The 14664-nt window shown below is 38.8% G+C and overlaps 2 protein-coding genes across 7 annotated transcripts in view; both read left to right on the top strand.

Moving 5' to 3' along the window:
• Positions 1 to 13207, top strand: part of DDC (dopa decarboxylase) — a 74444-nt gene extending 61237 nt beyond the window's left edge. For 5 of the 6 annotated variants that reach the window (XM_017738771.1, XM_017738770.1, XM_017738773.1 and 2 more), the window contains 2 exons: positions 5550 to 5651; positions 9216 to 13207. In XM_017738771.1, the coding sequence (XP_017594260.1) occupies positions 5550 to 5651; positions 9216 to 9431 (318 nt within the window). In that variant the 3' untranslated portion in view covers positions 9432 to 13207. The remainder of the gene's footprint in view (positions 1 to 5549; positions 5652 to 9215) is intronic. The other variant, XM_017738774.1, reaches the window with a different exon arrangement.
• The window catches only part of FIGNL1 (fidgetin like 1), an 11058-nt gene continuing 5771 nt past the window's right edge, over positions 9378 to 14664 (top strand). Inside the window, exon 1 of the mRNA XM_008637227.2 lies at positions 9378 to 9458. The gene's annotated coding sequence lies outside the window, so the exon portion shown is untranslated. The remainder of the gene's footprint in view (positions 9459 to 14664) is intronic.

Genomic DNA, 14664 nt, shown 5'->3' with positions numbered 1-14664 from the left:
GGGATAATTAAGTGAAGAATTTGGCTCACTGTATACATCTTCAAGCTGGAACCATTAAAGTAATTTATCCTCATACCCCCTTGCCCACTCCCAGTGAATGCTGGTTCAGTGGGTTCCAAAGCATCTTTAAAAAAAAATGTAATTTGTATCTCCAGCAAGCCTCTGTTGAACTTAAATTTCAAGAAATAATTGTGTTTCATTTGCTCCCTGCTCTAGCAGAGTTTAAGGTATCTCTTATGACTTTTCAGCTATGTTGGTAAAATTATATCACTAGCTGCAAAATAAAAATTAAAAATGTGTTTAATATCCTGTACTTTTTCCTCTCTTCTCAGGAATTATCATGAGCTACAGGTAGATTGTGATGACTTTTCTTTTGGTAGAGTAGTAATGAAGTATCTAAACCAGCCCAACATTGGTTTAAATTTTTAAACCTACAGACAACTTTCCAAATGAAAAATAATTTGGAATTTAGCTTCACTTGTTAACTGAACTTTAACACTGCTCATCCGCATGCCTGGCCGTGAGAAGCTGCTTTCTTTTAAACATGCTGTAGCATCTTGCAAGTAGCAGCTTTTATATTCCCATTGCTGGCCAAGGCAGTCCCAGGCAGTTCCTGGATGGTACTGTCTCCTGTGTACTTGGGACTTTTAGCTGGGTTTTAAGGGAAGCCTTGTAGGTGCCAGAAGTATTTCTGAAGCAGTATATTATGATTTGGAGATGCATTTGAGTGGGTGATAGAGTGGACATGTAGAATGAAAAGAGGCCCAGGAACAGTGGCAGAGGCAGGTATTGCAACCTTCCAGTGGAGAGCGGAGGTGCTGGAGCTGGGGAAGCAGGAAGAAGCGCGCTCTCTCCCTCTCCCTCTCTCTCTCTCCCTCTCTCTCTCTCTCTCCCCCCCCAATCTCGTATTATTAAGGAGTTGCCCCGGGGAAAGGATAACAGAGTCGGGCAGAAGAGTAGAGGTTTGAAACAGTTCCTTAGGCTGGAATCTGGGGAAGGATATGCCTATGTTTGCTCCTAAGTCATGGAAAACTCTCGGAAGATCTGTGCAGTGTTTATAGATTTCTAGTTTGGCTTCTTTTGTGCAGCCTGGTGTTACTTACAAAGGGATTTGAGATTTTCAATAGTGGTGAGCTTTCTGACATGATATAGATGGAAAAAACACTGTTTATCCTTAAGAAGCCACCCTATTTGTTGTGTGTTAGCAAGTTTCTGGGTGGAAGACCAAAGACATCTGTAACTATCTCTTCACAAACTTCTTTTCTTGAGGTGAACTGTCACTAAAATTTTATTAGTGTATTTTAAGGAAAATATGTTTGTTGTGTTTGCAGCCTTAAGGTCTACATCAAAATGACTGGATAACCACTGCAACTTGGCATTTACTTGAGGATGGCATTTAGGAACTGAAATATTCCCAGGAGATGAGAATGTGTGACTTGGATTTAGATACAGTAATTTTTTTTGTTTTCCAAACATTCCGGTTATGCACTCTTTTCACACACAGCATGTCATATTAACCTATTGCAAAGTATAGGTTTTAAAGCAGTGGTAAAGGGGAGGATAGTCATCTTTGAAGGATGTGGGGAGAGACGAATACAAATTTTGGAGGTAAGTCCCAAAGCCACAGAGGAGATGTAAAAAGAGGGCAAAACCAACAACAACAACAGTCTTCTGGACTGATGTCAACCACTCAGAGTCCGTATAAATGTGAAATCCAAATGGCCCATTTGCAAACCGCTTGACCATCTATTTATTATTCCTTCGTTGGTTTAAGCCCTCTCAAAGAGCTCAAAAGTAGTTTGAGACATTTAGGAGTTAGTGTGTTTTTGTATGCAATCCCTATGAATATTCTGACTCAGCTGAATCCTCCTTAGGACCAGAAGTAATCAGTGTACTGAGGATAATGAATTCCATTAAAAATTAACAGTAGAGTCCAAGAAACTGGAACTGTAAAGAACAGCAATGCAATAGCATTAAAACTGGAGAGTGGCACGGTCCAAGTGGCTGTTAAGAAGACTCTTTTGACAACATTTTCCTTCAGTGTAGTGGGATGCAGGCTAAGGCAGGCAAAGAGGTGAAATCTATAGGAGGAAAAGTACAAAGTGATCAAGACTAGGCCAATATGTTTATCTGCATATACACAGTAGTGTACTCTGATGCTTCAGAGAAGCTCCCTGCAATCAAAAACTATTTTAGCTCTTGAAGACTTTGCCCAGAAATTAAAATTCAGCTTGAACATGTCAGTGCAGAAGCATTTATATTTATATTTATATTTATATTTATATTTATATTTATATTTATATTTATATTTATAATGATTTTTATTTTTATTTCTATTTATTCACAGTATATTTACAAGAATACAGATTTTTTAAAATAGAGACCACATTCTAGTGCCTTGCAAGTTTACTGCTCCTATTATTATGTAAGACATTTCCCTTTATCCAGAATAACCAATTTAATTAGATCCCTTGTTTCCTTTCTCACTGCAGAAAAGCAATGGTTATTTACCTGCGATAATAGTGACACATAAAAATTCCTTACAAGCCTCTTTTTCTCAATCAGGTAAATTTCACTGTAACGACTGGGGCTGTAATTCTGTTCCTATATACCAAGATATTTCAGGACATTAACACAGTCCATGTGATTCCACTTTGAGAACCCCACATGATGAAGGGATTGCCCAAATGGTATTTCTAGAAACAGTATGTGAGCTGGTTCGTGTATGTCCACATACACAATCATATAAATTAAATCATATGTTAAATCATATGACAACTCTAGATAAAATAATTTTGAAAAGTTAAATAATATTTGAATGCCAACTTTAGTTAATGGTGCTAGGGACACAGCTTGACACATATGTCAAAATCAAAAGTACTTGGAGATTCAAGATATCCATAGGTCAGGCTTGGTATGTACACATTCAGCAGAAAACTGAGAGCAGCCTGTCAGTCTTTTACTTCTCCTTCTTTCCTATCCTCAGTTTCGTGCCTGCAGTTTTCCAAACGGGACTTTATTTTCACAGTGTACCTGCCTGTCTTGAAAAGCTGAGGCACTAAAGTCACACGTGTCCTCCTGTGAGTTACTGCCATACTCGTGTCCAGAGCGTGGGTACAGTTTTTGGACTTAAGAGAGGCACGTTTGATACCTAAATGCCCTGCAGTTTTACAGGGCTTGAACTTCCAGGCTTAATAATATTTAACTTTACTGTTGCAGCAATCTTTGTAAGAGCAATTCAGGATAATAGCTTATGGTTCAAAGGTGCAGGGCCATGGGTAACTGTACTTAGGCAAAGCTGTACACGTGAAACTCCAGTTAAATCACCACTTTCTCTCCTTCCAGTTCTGTAAAACCTAAAACGCTTGGTGCCCCCCAGTGTCTTTACCAATTATTGCTGGCTGTTAAGACTTGCTGTGGATATAAGTATTTGCATCCAGACATGAAAGCAAAATACTTCTAGAATTTTGGTTTGTGACGTAACTAAAAATTTTCTATTTTCCCTTGCTTTTATTTCTTTCAAATTCCTGAAAAATCATTTAGTTCAAAAACTGGACGTAAGTACATGCTATAAAATGCATGGCTTGGGTCTGGAGTTTTCTTGTACAAAATTCTCACAGTAAGCCAAATCTTAAATGTTTGTTTTATTCAGTTCTTACCCAGACAAATTTGGATGAAATTTAGCTGGTGATTACATTCAGCTGGACAGTTGTGAAATTCTTATCTCATTGAACATGATTTGTTTTATGGATTTGATTTCCAAGACACGGTACATGCAGTGCAGAATTTTGCAGAGCTGTGTAAAAGACATGTTTGGTTAAAGCTACAGAACGTGAGCACAGGAGGAGACAGTAAACAACCATTACAACACCTGTGCCTATTTCACATATGTTTTTCATGCACTTATTATGCATACAAGTATCTGTATGTATGCAGATACTTCTGGTTGGATTTCACAGCTGTAAATTCATGCTCTTCATATTAGCAGAACATTCAAACGCCTTGGAAGGGATTGGACATTTTATTGGTCTCATTCCTGACTCAAAGAGCTTTCAGGCTAATTTTAGAGGGAGATGATAAATGGATGTAACAAACAGCAGAGCGGAAGTGGTAACAACAGGAAAACTAGCTGGTTGCATAGGGTACCAGTAAGCGCAATATGAAGGTTTGAAGCAATGTTTTGATTCAATCTAAACTATGTTTTTCTATTTTAAGAAATAAAAAACCATCTGAAAGCTATGATTAAGATTGCAAAATGTGTTGGCCTTTTTTCCTTCATTTTTTTCCTTTTCTGTTATTTCTGTTTTGCCTTGGTTTTGTCCTTTCGGAAGAAGTTCCTCTGAGATGAAACATTCCACGTTTAACCCTGACCCAAAGTGATATGTTTCATTTTTGTTTAATAGCTGTCCTTGAATTTACAAAAAGTCAAAGTGCAAAAGCATGGGCTTAGTTGTTTTTTTTTTTTTTGTAAAACTATTTGCAATCCTAAATATATAAAAGCTGAAGAACCTTTAAACATGATTTTTAGATGTTTCAGATAATTTTTGGTATAGATTGGCTATTGCATGAAGACAAACTATAATTCAAATGGCTGATTGCTGTTGCTGTCTTATCTTTTTTGTTTGGTTGGTTGGGGTTTTGGGTTTTTTTTATGATAGTGAACACTAAGATAATGACAAAGCCAGTAAGAGGGGGACTGGATAAAGTACTGCAGGTACCCGATGAGGATATGGGTTGGTTTTTTGAAAATGCTTTTAAATTAATTTTCTACTTGAAAGAAAGCAAAGCAAAACATGGTGTGAGTGTGCAAGTATCACTGACTGATGTTAAGACTTCCCAGCTGGTTTTTACTATGTCTGTTGGTATTTTTCCTATTTATTTGAATTTTGGGTTCATCTGCTTCAAAATAATTGCTCTGGCTTGGTGCCCCCTGTAATTCATTTTTGCCTCGGTAACTTCTCAACAGGTTTGCTGAGATTTGCTATCCATTTTCCTGATAATACTGCCATCAACTTTCTTTTCAACTGAACCTGAGCACCCAGGTCAGAATAGTGAGCAAGTTGTCCCTTTCTTCACAGATTTCTCATATTAAGTGAGCTATTCTAAAAAAAAGTGTATCTTTCCAGCTTAATTTGCACTGAAACTGTGACCCTTTTTTCCCTGCATATCTGTCCATTTCCCCCTTTCCCTCTAATGACTTCTGGACTCTTCAGCCATTCCCAGCCAAAACTAGCAGTGGCATAAAAACTAAAGGAGAATTACCTAAAATTATTTACTCTTAATGTGGTATCATATCAAATTGTGCTGAAGTGTCTCAAGAAGTAGACCAGTACTGCCTTTGACAGACTGAGATACTAAGACAGCAATGGCTCCATATGGTCTCTGGAAGTCATAAACAGGATGGAAGTTAACACAAACAGATGGCAATATGTGAATATTATCACACATCAGCAGAAGGAACAGAGCAAAGGAATGGCAAATCATTCAGCACACCTTTTCTCTTGGTGAATCCAATGTATACAATATAGATACTCTCATTCTCTTCTCAGCATGTCAGGCTGTCGCATCAGTTTGAACGCTTAGTCCTTCAGGATGAAAGGTTTGAGATCTGTGCTGAGGTTGTCTTGGGACTGGTCTGTTTCCGGCTGAAGGTAAGGCAGCTAAGATCTCCTATTTCTGCTCTCATGGTTTCTAGCAACACCGTAACCTGCAACTGAATACAGTCTTTGTAGTTAATATACTTGATTATTTTTTAAGGAAACTAAAGGGAGTTCGTTTAGAACAAAGCAGATGAAAGAGAAAAGCTTAAGACAATCTTGTTAAAACTGAATCAAATGCTTAAGAGAAATTAAAGCATATTAAGGCATGGAAATATATAGTCAAGGCAAACAAATGTTGTAACCTGTCATCAAAATGACTGGTACATTCTATGCATGATGAGCTTTGATAAAGATGATTGTTTCAGTATATTTCCCTAGACTTCTGTGTATGATGAGTGCATATTACCTGTCTCTTGTCAAGTTAATTTCTTATGTGAATTTATTTTTCAATTTTATTAAAAAATTACTGTCACAGATGAAAATTAGAGCACTAAACACTTTTTTATTGTTTTCTTTAAAGACTGCTTTTTTATCTATAAAATTCTGTGGTCAAACTGGGAAAATTGAAGCAAGATATGTTTAAACAGGTTATATGGGAGGCCAGATTCCCTGCTGCCCTTGGCTGTGGTCTGCTTTTTATTGCTGAACATGATCCTTTTGCCCTGTTTGGCCTTTTATTCCCCAAAATCTCTCAAAGTGCCAAGTTCATTGATGTAGAGACCTTGCCCAACAGAAACTAGAAAATACATTCTGCACTTGGAGCATAAAATCTGCAGTAGTTGGGAGAGCTCATTTGTTTTAATCAGACATTGAAAAGGGATCAGTGTCTTAGTTTAGGTAATGAACTCATTTTTTAGAGTAACTTTCAGCTAAAGACTCTGTAAAGGACTGGATTGTGACACTGAATCTGACCACCAAGCAACAATAATAATAACTAGCACTAGTGTTTTCTAGTTATGATACTTATTTCTAGTTCACGATACCTAAATGAGCTTTTAGCTTTTCTGAAGGCTTCCAAGCACATCTTTTCTCCTTCTGGATAGTGTGTTATTATTAATTTTTAACAAATTCTTTTCCCAGTCATTCAGTTGCCCCAGTTACCTGAGTTTGATGCAACTGGCTGAAGAAGCTAACAATTAAATACTAAAGTAAAGGTGAATTCATCTGGAATAGGAAAATGTTTTTTTTATAATTTATATTGTTTAAAATAAAATTGAAAAAGACCCCGTGTCTAGGGGATCTGACAGATTACAGAATGTAGAGTTTTTTCAGTAAGTGGAAACACAAATATAATGCCTTTCCTAAAAAGAACTTTTAAAAGATATTGAGGGATAGATTCTTTGGCTTTTATTGCTCAATAACAAAATGTTGGTTGCAGTCTGCTCTCTCACATGGAACTAGCAAACACTAGTTTTGCAGATCCAAAGGCAGCTGTTAGTCAGTGCTCTACATTTACTTTGAAGGAACAGTTCTGGTGAAATAGAGCATAGCAACACAGGAATTGTCACTTTTGATCAGACCAGTAGCTCATCCTCATCTGTTCTCCTGTCCCTCATGATTCAGAGGAAGAAATCTCATCTAAAGGGGAAGACAATTTTACAATAGGAGGTAAATATTGGACCTTTAGCTAAGAAACCTTTGGACAAGTTGTAGGATGAAGGCCTGATTCCACTGAAAAAACAGTGTAGAAAGAGCAGTGTTTTCATTTCTTGCCTACCTGATCCAAAAAGAGAAAAAGAAAACTAGCAAGCTTTCAAATTAAGAGTTTTTTATAGGTATTTTAACAGCTTTATTTGCTTTTTCTATCACTCCTTCAAAAATCTTTCTGTCATTTTTATAATTCATATTAAAATACATCTTAGAAGCAGGGTATTTGTAACTTTTATGTAGTTACAGTAGGACCAAGGATCAGGGGCCTTCAACAATATAATGCTGCACAGCTGTAAAAGTATGATTTTTTTTTTCTTCCTTCCTTTGTGCTTGAGAAGCCCTTTTTTATTGTTTTGCTTAGCTGTAACTTTTAATTTTTTGCCTTTCACACTGTTGAGCAAATGGACTAATTACCTATGACTTTCATATTATAATTATTTCATCAAATATGTTATGCCAAAGGGTTAGTTTTAGGCCTCCTTGTCATGACTGCAGATGAATACAAGTCAAGCTAGTAATTTCTCCAAGGGGGTGTGAATGCTGTCTTACTGAAGCTCACAGACTCAATCAAAGCTGGCTTCTCAAAGCTCTGGGAGAGGATTAGTCACCACCAACTTCAATTTGACGTGACACCCGAGTGTCACAGCAGCCCTAAGGTGGAGCTGTGAGAGTAGAACAGAAGAAAGCTAAATGAATCTTTCTCCTTCCTCCCCTCACCCCTGCCAACTTAACATCATATACCTGCTTGCATTGCCTGAAAGCCAGTGCTGTGCATTTGATATTAAAGGCAAGGATTGTCATTTTAATAAGGCATTACCTTTGATAAGAAAGCAGGACATCATTGTCAGTGACTGACCAGGAATAGGTGGGGACTTGCAAAACACCAAAGCTGGCCCATTTTCTTAGGAGCAGTTCAGTTGCATAAATATCTCCTAGAAGAGTAAGGCTAAGCCATGAATTTCAGGACATCACACAAAATTCCTGACAACTTGTGCTAAGACAGAACAAGGTTTTGACTTGGGTTCAACTCGAACTCTTAATACGATCTAAAAACTTGAGAATGATACATTTATCCTTGCTGCCAATGGGAAACTGTCGGCCTTATGCTTTGGTTTTGTATGGAAAAGGCTAAACAGGAAAGTCACAACTGCCCAGATTTGAGAGAAGGTGTTTTCTGATCAGGAAGTTTTCAAGAAGACCAATGCTGCCCCAGTAACACAACTGCTGCGGAACAGACGGATTTGGCCATTTGTGACTCTTTTTCCACAGTCCGTGCTCAGTAAGGGGACACTGCAGTAAAAGTGCAGATGCTCCCAGAATCTCTTGCAATTGTGTGTTACCACCAGTGTAATAGAGAGAGTAAAGGATGCACAATAGCTAAGATTCTTCCTCTGATGGATTCTGTGGTGGACAATTCTTATAGAACTTGAGGCAGATACTTTTTTAGGGTGTTGACTAATAACATGAAACCTACTTATGCCAGGGATACATTACCTTAAAAATTTTTTAATTAAGGGTAAGATTTCACATTCAAAAGACTCTCTCACAGCAGCCATGCTTAAGTGAAGACTGGAAGGTTTGTTTTAGGAAAGTTAGTACAGTTCACTGCAAAGCTTCCTCCCATGTTTGTTTGATTAGATCCAAGAAGAGTGTAATAACATGGATACAATAATGAATGCTTTTAACATAGCTCATGATCTTAGGTCACAAAAGGGCAGCTATCACAAATGCCCCAGTGTGAACACTGCTCCTAAAGCCAAGATAATCCATATATCTCTTTGTGGCTCAAAACTTCTCTCTTACATCATCATCTTTTTGATATCCTTTGACAGCAAAGGACTGAGAGATGAGAAAATGGTTGCTTGTTACTGGTGCTACTTGGGCTTGGCTGCTTGGTGGGATTTACATTTTCCAGGCTTGTTTCTGAAATTCATTGTCATATCCATTGAATTACAATGATTTCAGGGCTCAAATGAACTAAATGAGGCACTTCTTCAAAGCATAAATGATGCCAAGAAGATCCATCTGGTCCCGTGCCACCTGAGAGAGAAGTTTGTGCTACGTTTTGCTATTTGTTCCCGCACAGTGGAATCCACCCATGTCAAGTTTGCCTGGCAGCACATCTCACAGCTGGCAACTGATCTTCTGAAAACATGGGAGCAAAACCACCACCAGCAGTAACAGCAATGAAGTATAAGTGGAGATGAGGTAATTAACTGGCTTTCTCTGTGTTGCCAAGTTTTATTTTAGGTGCAGGTGCGAAAGTCAAACTATGAAGGAAAAAAATACAAAACCTGTTGTTATATAGCCCAGCTGCAGTAGCAAAATCCTTGCCAGCAAGTTGTGTTGTAACCTTAGTCATTCCTTCTCTGTACTGTAGTTTCATCCTGCTTGTTTCCAGATGCACATAGACAAGGAGACTTGAGCTGTCATTTCTTACCAGTTTGTAGCCAAGAGCATTTGTTCAACCAAGCAATGGAAATGGAAGGGTTGGTGCTCCCTCTGTTGTCCCCATTCACCTCTAGCATACCCCCTCCTTTCCTCACAGATGAAACTGAGAGGTGTTTTAGCCAATTAATTTAACATTACTATGAGTGCAGAAAGAATCCAAGTTGGGGAAGTTCAGTAACCTGTTCAGGTTTAAATATGTTAATATGTTATATTAATATCTGAATAGGCATGCACAAATGTAGTTGCCAGGATTTGGGGCACTATCATGTCACGACACACTTGCTGCAGTAATTTTGTAAATGAACAAAGGACAAAGGACTTCAAGACTTCCTTCACTGAATAGCCAGACCCAGGGGAATGAGAACTGACTGATTACTAATAATTCTTCTGGCAGGTTCTCTACTTTCCCCTAAATGGTTTGCTTGTAAAACACTCATTTTGTCCAATACCAGCAAATAGGTTATGCTGGCTATTGGTTTCCAGATTGATCATTCATAATGAGGTCCCTGAAAAGCTCCTCCTGAAGAGTCTCGTCAAAAGCCATGTGCTACTCGGTATTCTATATTTTTAATCAAGTTATTATCAGCAGTGATTACTTGAAAATAGTCTGTAAGATACGTTCTGTGAAACTGACTTGTGATTTGTTTTTATGGCTACCATTTTGATTACTTCATTGTGTAATAAATCTTTGACAAAATGTGCTAAGGAATATGATGTCTAAAATGTTAAGTTTCTCAAATTAGCTAACAAATGAGTAAACAAGTGACAATTAAAATAGAAAGTAAGAGAACTAACCCCCAAAATCTGCTGTGGTTCCTCCATCAGTGGTTTTCTTCCATTAACAGTGATGAATGGAACATGAAAATACTGGAAAACCTCTTTCAGAGAAAGTCAAATCGTATGTATTTGACACAAACCATTGATATGTCATCCTGTCGAAGGTGGGCACAGTAAAGAGCTAAAATGAAAGTTAGAGGTCAAAGTCAGAACCTTATCAATTCAAGAAGTACTTTTGCCATTTTAAAAGCAAATTCCAGACAGTTGTTTCTGTGTCAATAAGAACAACATAAATAGCTGCTCCAAGAAAAATAATATGTAGGATTAATTCCTACATTTGCATTTCAATCTTCCTTTTAATGCTCATATTATCTTCTAAAGCCTCTTGAGCAACTTGCACAATTATTCATCTTTCTTCCTTCATCCCTTTCAAATATACTTCCTATGGTTGGGAAGTTGCAAGTAGACCAGGGAACATGGATCAGGACAGTTAATTTGGCACATGGTCTGCTTCTACCTCTGTCTTTCCAGAAGACCTTAACAAATTTGAATGTGGACCAGGTAGATTTTTCTGGTGATTCCTAATCTCTCACTTCTGGGGTGCAAACTGGGAAGGATTACTATTTCCATAAGGAACTGATTTCCCTGGTAACAGATGAAGAAAGGGATGACCAATGATTTTAGTAAAACACAGTAATATTTGAGCAGGTGACTGACACAAGACACTACTGTCAGTTGCAGAAATTTTGATAGCATCATTCTCTTTAGCAGAACCAATATGAAATCTAGCTTTTCTGTGGTAGCACAATGCAATAGACTGGTAGACTGAAGAGACTGAAAAATGCTGGCATATTGTTCCCTTTCTCTGTTATCATTTTTTTTAAAACAACATTATTCAGATCTCATGACCTGGAAAACAATGTTCATCCGTAACACATATCTTCCACACTGATACAATTTTACAACTTTTACATTATGAAAATTCTAGAATCTTGGAGCCAGAGAAGAATTACACCTTCTCTGTGAGAGAAACCAGTATTTTGTATGTGAAATATATAAGCAGGTTTGTCTGGGGAAAAAAAAAAAAAGGGAGAGAGATCAGATTTGGATCAAAGCTATCACAGAGTAAATCCAAGGTAATTCCACTGAAATGAAATGGAGTTGCTTTGGGCTTAGGTGACTATAATTGAAATTAAAAAATCTGACTAATAAGTATTGGAAAAGAAAGGCGTAAGTTAAGGCACCACTAAACTGAACATAAGAAGATTCTGCTGGAAATCTGCTCCATGGAAACCAGCACACAGACAAATGATGTCCACCTGTGTGAGCCTCAAACTGCTGGAAAACTGGGATGCAGGAAGGATGCACATCCAAACCCAGAAGAGGTGAAATGTCCCCAACAGCCCAGAATTAGACATAGATCCCTTTAGACATTTGTGGGAAAATATTGCCAAAACTGACATTCAATTAAACCTTTTTCAGTATCTGGATATCAGTTTTAGAAGTGGCTGTTGTTCAGATAGCAAAACTCCTCTTGGCGAAGAATTTAAGATAAAGGCTAATTTAAAATATAGATGGAGTAAAACTTAATTTTTGTTTTCTTTTTTAAAGAAGTGATGTAAGTGAATCTTCTAATAAACAGCAGTGATGAGACCCATGGAATTACATTTCCCCATGGCTAGTCTAGTACAGAAACCTGAAGTTCACAGTTCTGGTTTTTTGGAAATTCTCAGATGATTCGAATATGTAACTAGTGAAGGCCTTCACAGTATTGAGTCTCTCATACCCTCTTTTCCCCATGTGATAATTCCTTCCTAGACTATTAACAAAAAAGGAAATCTGGGCTATGTAATCAACTCAAGAACAAGCACTGAAAGGAGCATTTCGAAAGAAGAACATAACTGGTGTTTCTGTTCTGTAGCTTTGCAATGTATCTGTAAGTGAGAAACACTGCATTTATTAATAGTTAATATGTTAACCTGGATTTATTGTGCCTTGTGTGCAAAAGCTAATACAGTCTGTGCCGATGAATACTGTTTGATATTAAAAATAATTACAGAATCCCAGAACTGTACTTTAGTAGAATATCCACATCTCAAGGAAGACTGTGGCTATTAGAGAAGGAGGGAAAACACCTGACTTTTCAGTAACCTAAATTTATTTTTTTTTAAACTAGCAGAGTACAGTACTTACATTCTTAATGACAGATTATAAATATATTTTATTGCTGATGGCGAAATATTGAAAATATATGTATTTATGAAAGTATTGGTAATATATTATACTCTGAACTCCATTATAATTATTAAATTTCCAATTTGTTCTTGCCTTTACATACAAAATTCTGCTCATGGCCATTTTGTTGTTGTTGTTGTGTTGTTATCACCATATGTGATGAGTAGCACTCACATTGAAGTTGCCTTACACCAGCAGTCTAAACCGTGAGAGGTATAAACCTGAATTACTCAAAGACAGCAGCAAATGTGAAATAAAACTGAGAATCCTGAAAACCAGGGTGGTTGGTGTTGGGATAGTTAAATAACTGTCAATGGATAATATCTACATAGCATATGTAAAGTTTGTATGTTCTAAATGGAAAAATAATCAGAAATTCAATGCTCTAATTATAATTTGTGAGCTGTCAACTCCCTTTAAAATCTGTATCCAAAACCTACTGAAGAGACATACAGGTTTTAACTGGCAATATTAATAAATGGAAACAAAACTAAGACTATTGTCTCTTTGTACGTAACTAAGCTCTTCCCAACTCATTCATGCCAGATGCACTGTAAGAGGTCCAACTTCCCCACTCATATCAAGTCAGTGCCCTGATTTTCACCACCGGGGACTTTTTTTCAATGTGTCCTTCAAATTACTTTGCAAATGGGAGTTTGCAAATTTTCCTGTAGGAAGTTTCCTTCTCAGCAACAGGAGTCTGAAAAATACCTGGCCATACCCAGGGCCAGTGCTGACCCTTCTGCCAAGTTCTGCACAGTCCTGCAGCTGGATCTGCCACTGGAGCCAGCTGCCCAGCTTCGGCTTTGGTTTGCAGCTCCGGTGCCATCAGGTAGGACAGGGAAGGGGCCCATGGCATGAGCCCTGCCTGGCTGCAGCCTGTGTCCCCAAGGCTCCTTTGCTCCCTACCCCTGTGCAACCCCAGGGAAATCGGGCAAGCATGCCTTGGGAAAAATTTGATGGCAGCAGAGTCACAAATTATATAAATGTTAGCCCAGCTGGGCCTGAGATGATAGCCTGCATACCAGCACAGACAGTTTAATGTAATATGCTGTCTGTGCTAATGGTATAACAAGCCTGATGCGTAACAAAAACCTGACAGTAACTGCAGGAAAGGTTCCTCACGGGAAATGTTCACCCACACAGAAGTCTCTGTGTTAATATCAGAAGTGTAACTGCAGCTTAGAGTGCTAATTTGCATCTAGGTTGGTGCGCTAATTTGAACGTGGGCTGGTGTGATACAGCTGAGGACTCCACCACCACATTCAGTTCATGGGATACATCCACCATCTTTTGCCCTGTAAAACAGTATGTCATTCATCTTGTCAGAGCGGTCCTCCCAAAAAGGCCTGTCCAGCAGCTGTTGTTTTCAGGAGTGTTAGACAGCATCCCCTTCTGACACTGCCGTGGTGGCCCCACAGCCCCTGCCACAGGGGCAGAGATGAAATAGGTGGCCATGGTGGTCAAGTGCTTGTGTGCATAAGGGCCAGATACCCGTCACTGGCTGCGAAGTCACCACCAGGAGAGCCGGGCTTTGTGCTTGGGCGATCATTCATGGAACTTGCCTCCTGTGGAGCCCGTCCTGCGCGGACGGCTGTTGCCAAGGACAGAGCCCGGGACGCCACTGGCCTGGCTGCCTGTGAGCAGAGCAAAGGGCATCCAGAGGGGCTTCTGAGTGAGAGGAGAGGAACAAACAGCGGGTAGCTGGGGGATGTTGATGGGAGGTGGCTGCCCTGCCATTCTGGGCTGCCAGACTCGAGTTTGACACAGGAAGAGCCACAGCAATTCTGCTCCTTCAGCCGCCGAACTGAAGGTAAAGGCTTCGTCTGCCTCACAAACTGCACATCTCCACGTTTCCATTTCCTACCGCTACTGAAAATGGCCTGGATAGGCAATGAGCATGGCAGAACCCCTTAACACTCTCCAGCCTCTCCATTCTCGGCTGGCCCTC

This window comes from Corvus brachyrhynchos, unplaced genomic scaffold (genome assembly GCF_000691975.1).
Source record: "Corvus brachyrhynchos isolate BGI_N302 unplaced genomic scaffold, ASM69197v1 scaffold23, whole genome shotgun sequence".
Taxonomy (NCBI): domain Eukaryota; kingdom Metazoa; phylum Chordata; class Aves; order Passeriformes; family Corvidae; genus Corvus; species Corvus brachyrhynchos.
Note: the sequence above shows the minus strand (reverse complement) of the source record. Positions and strands in the feature narration are given on the sequence as shown.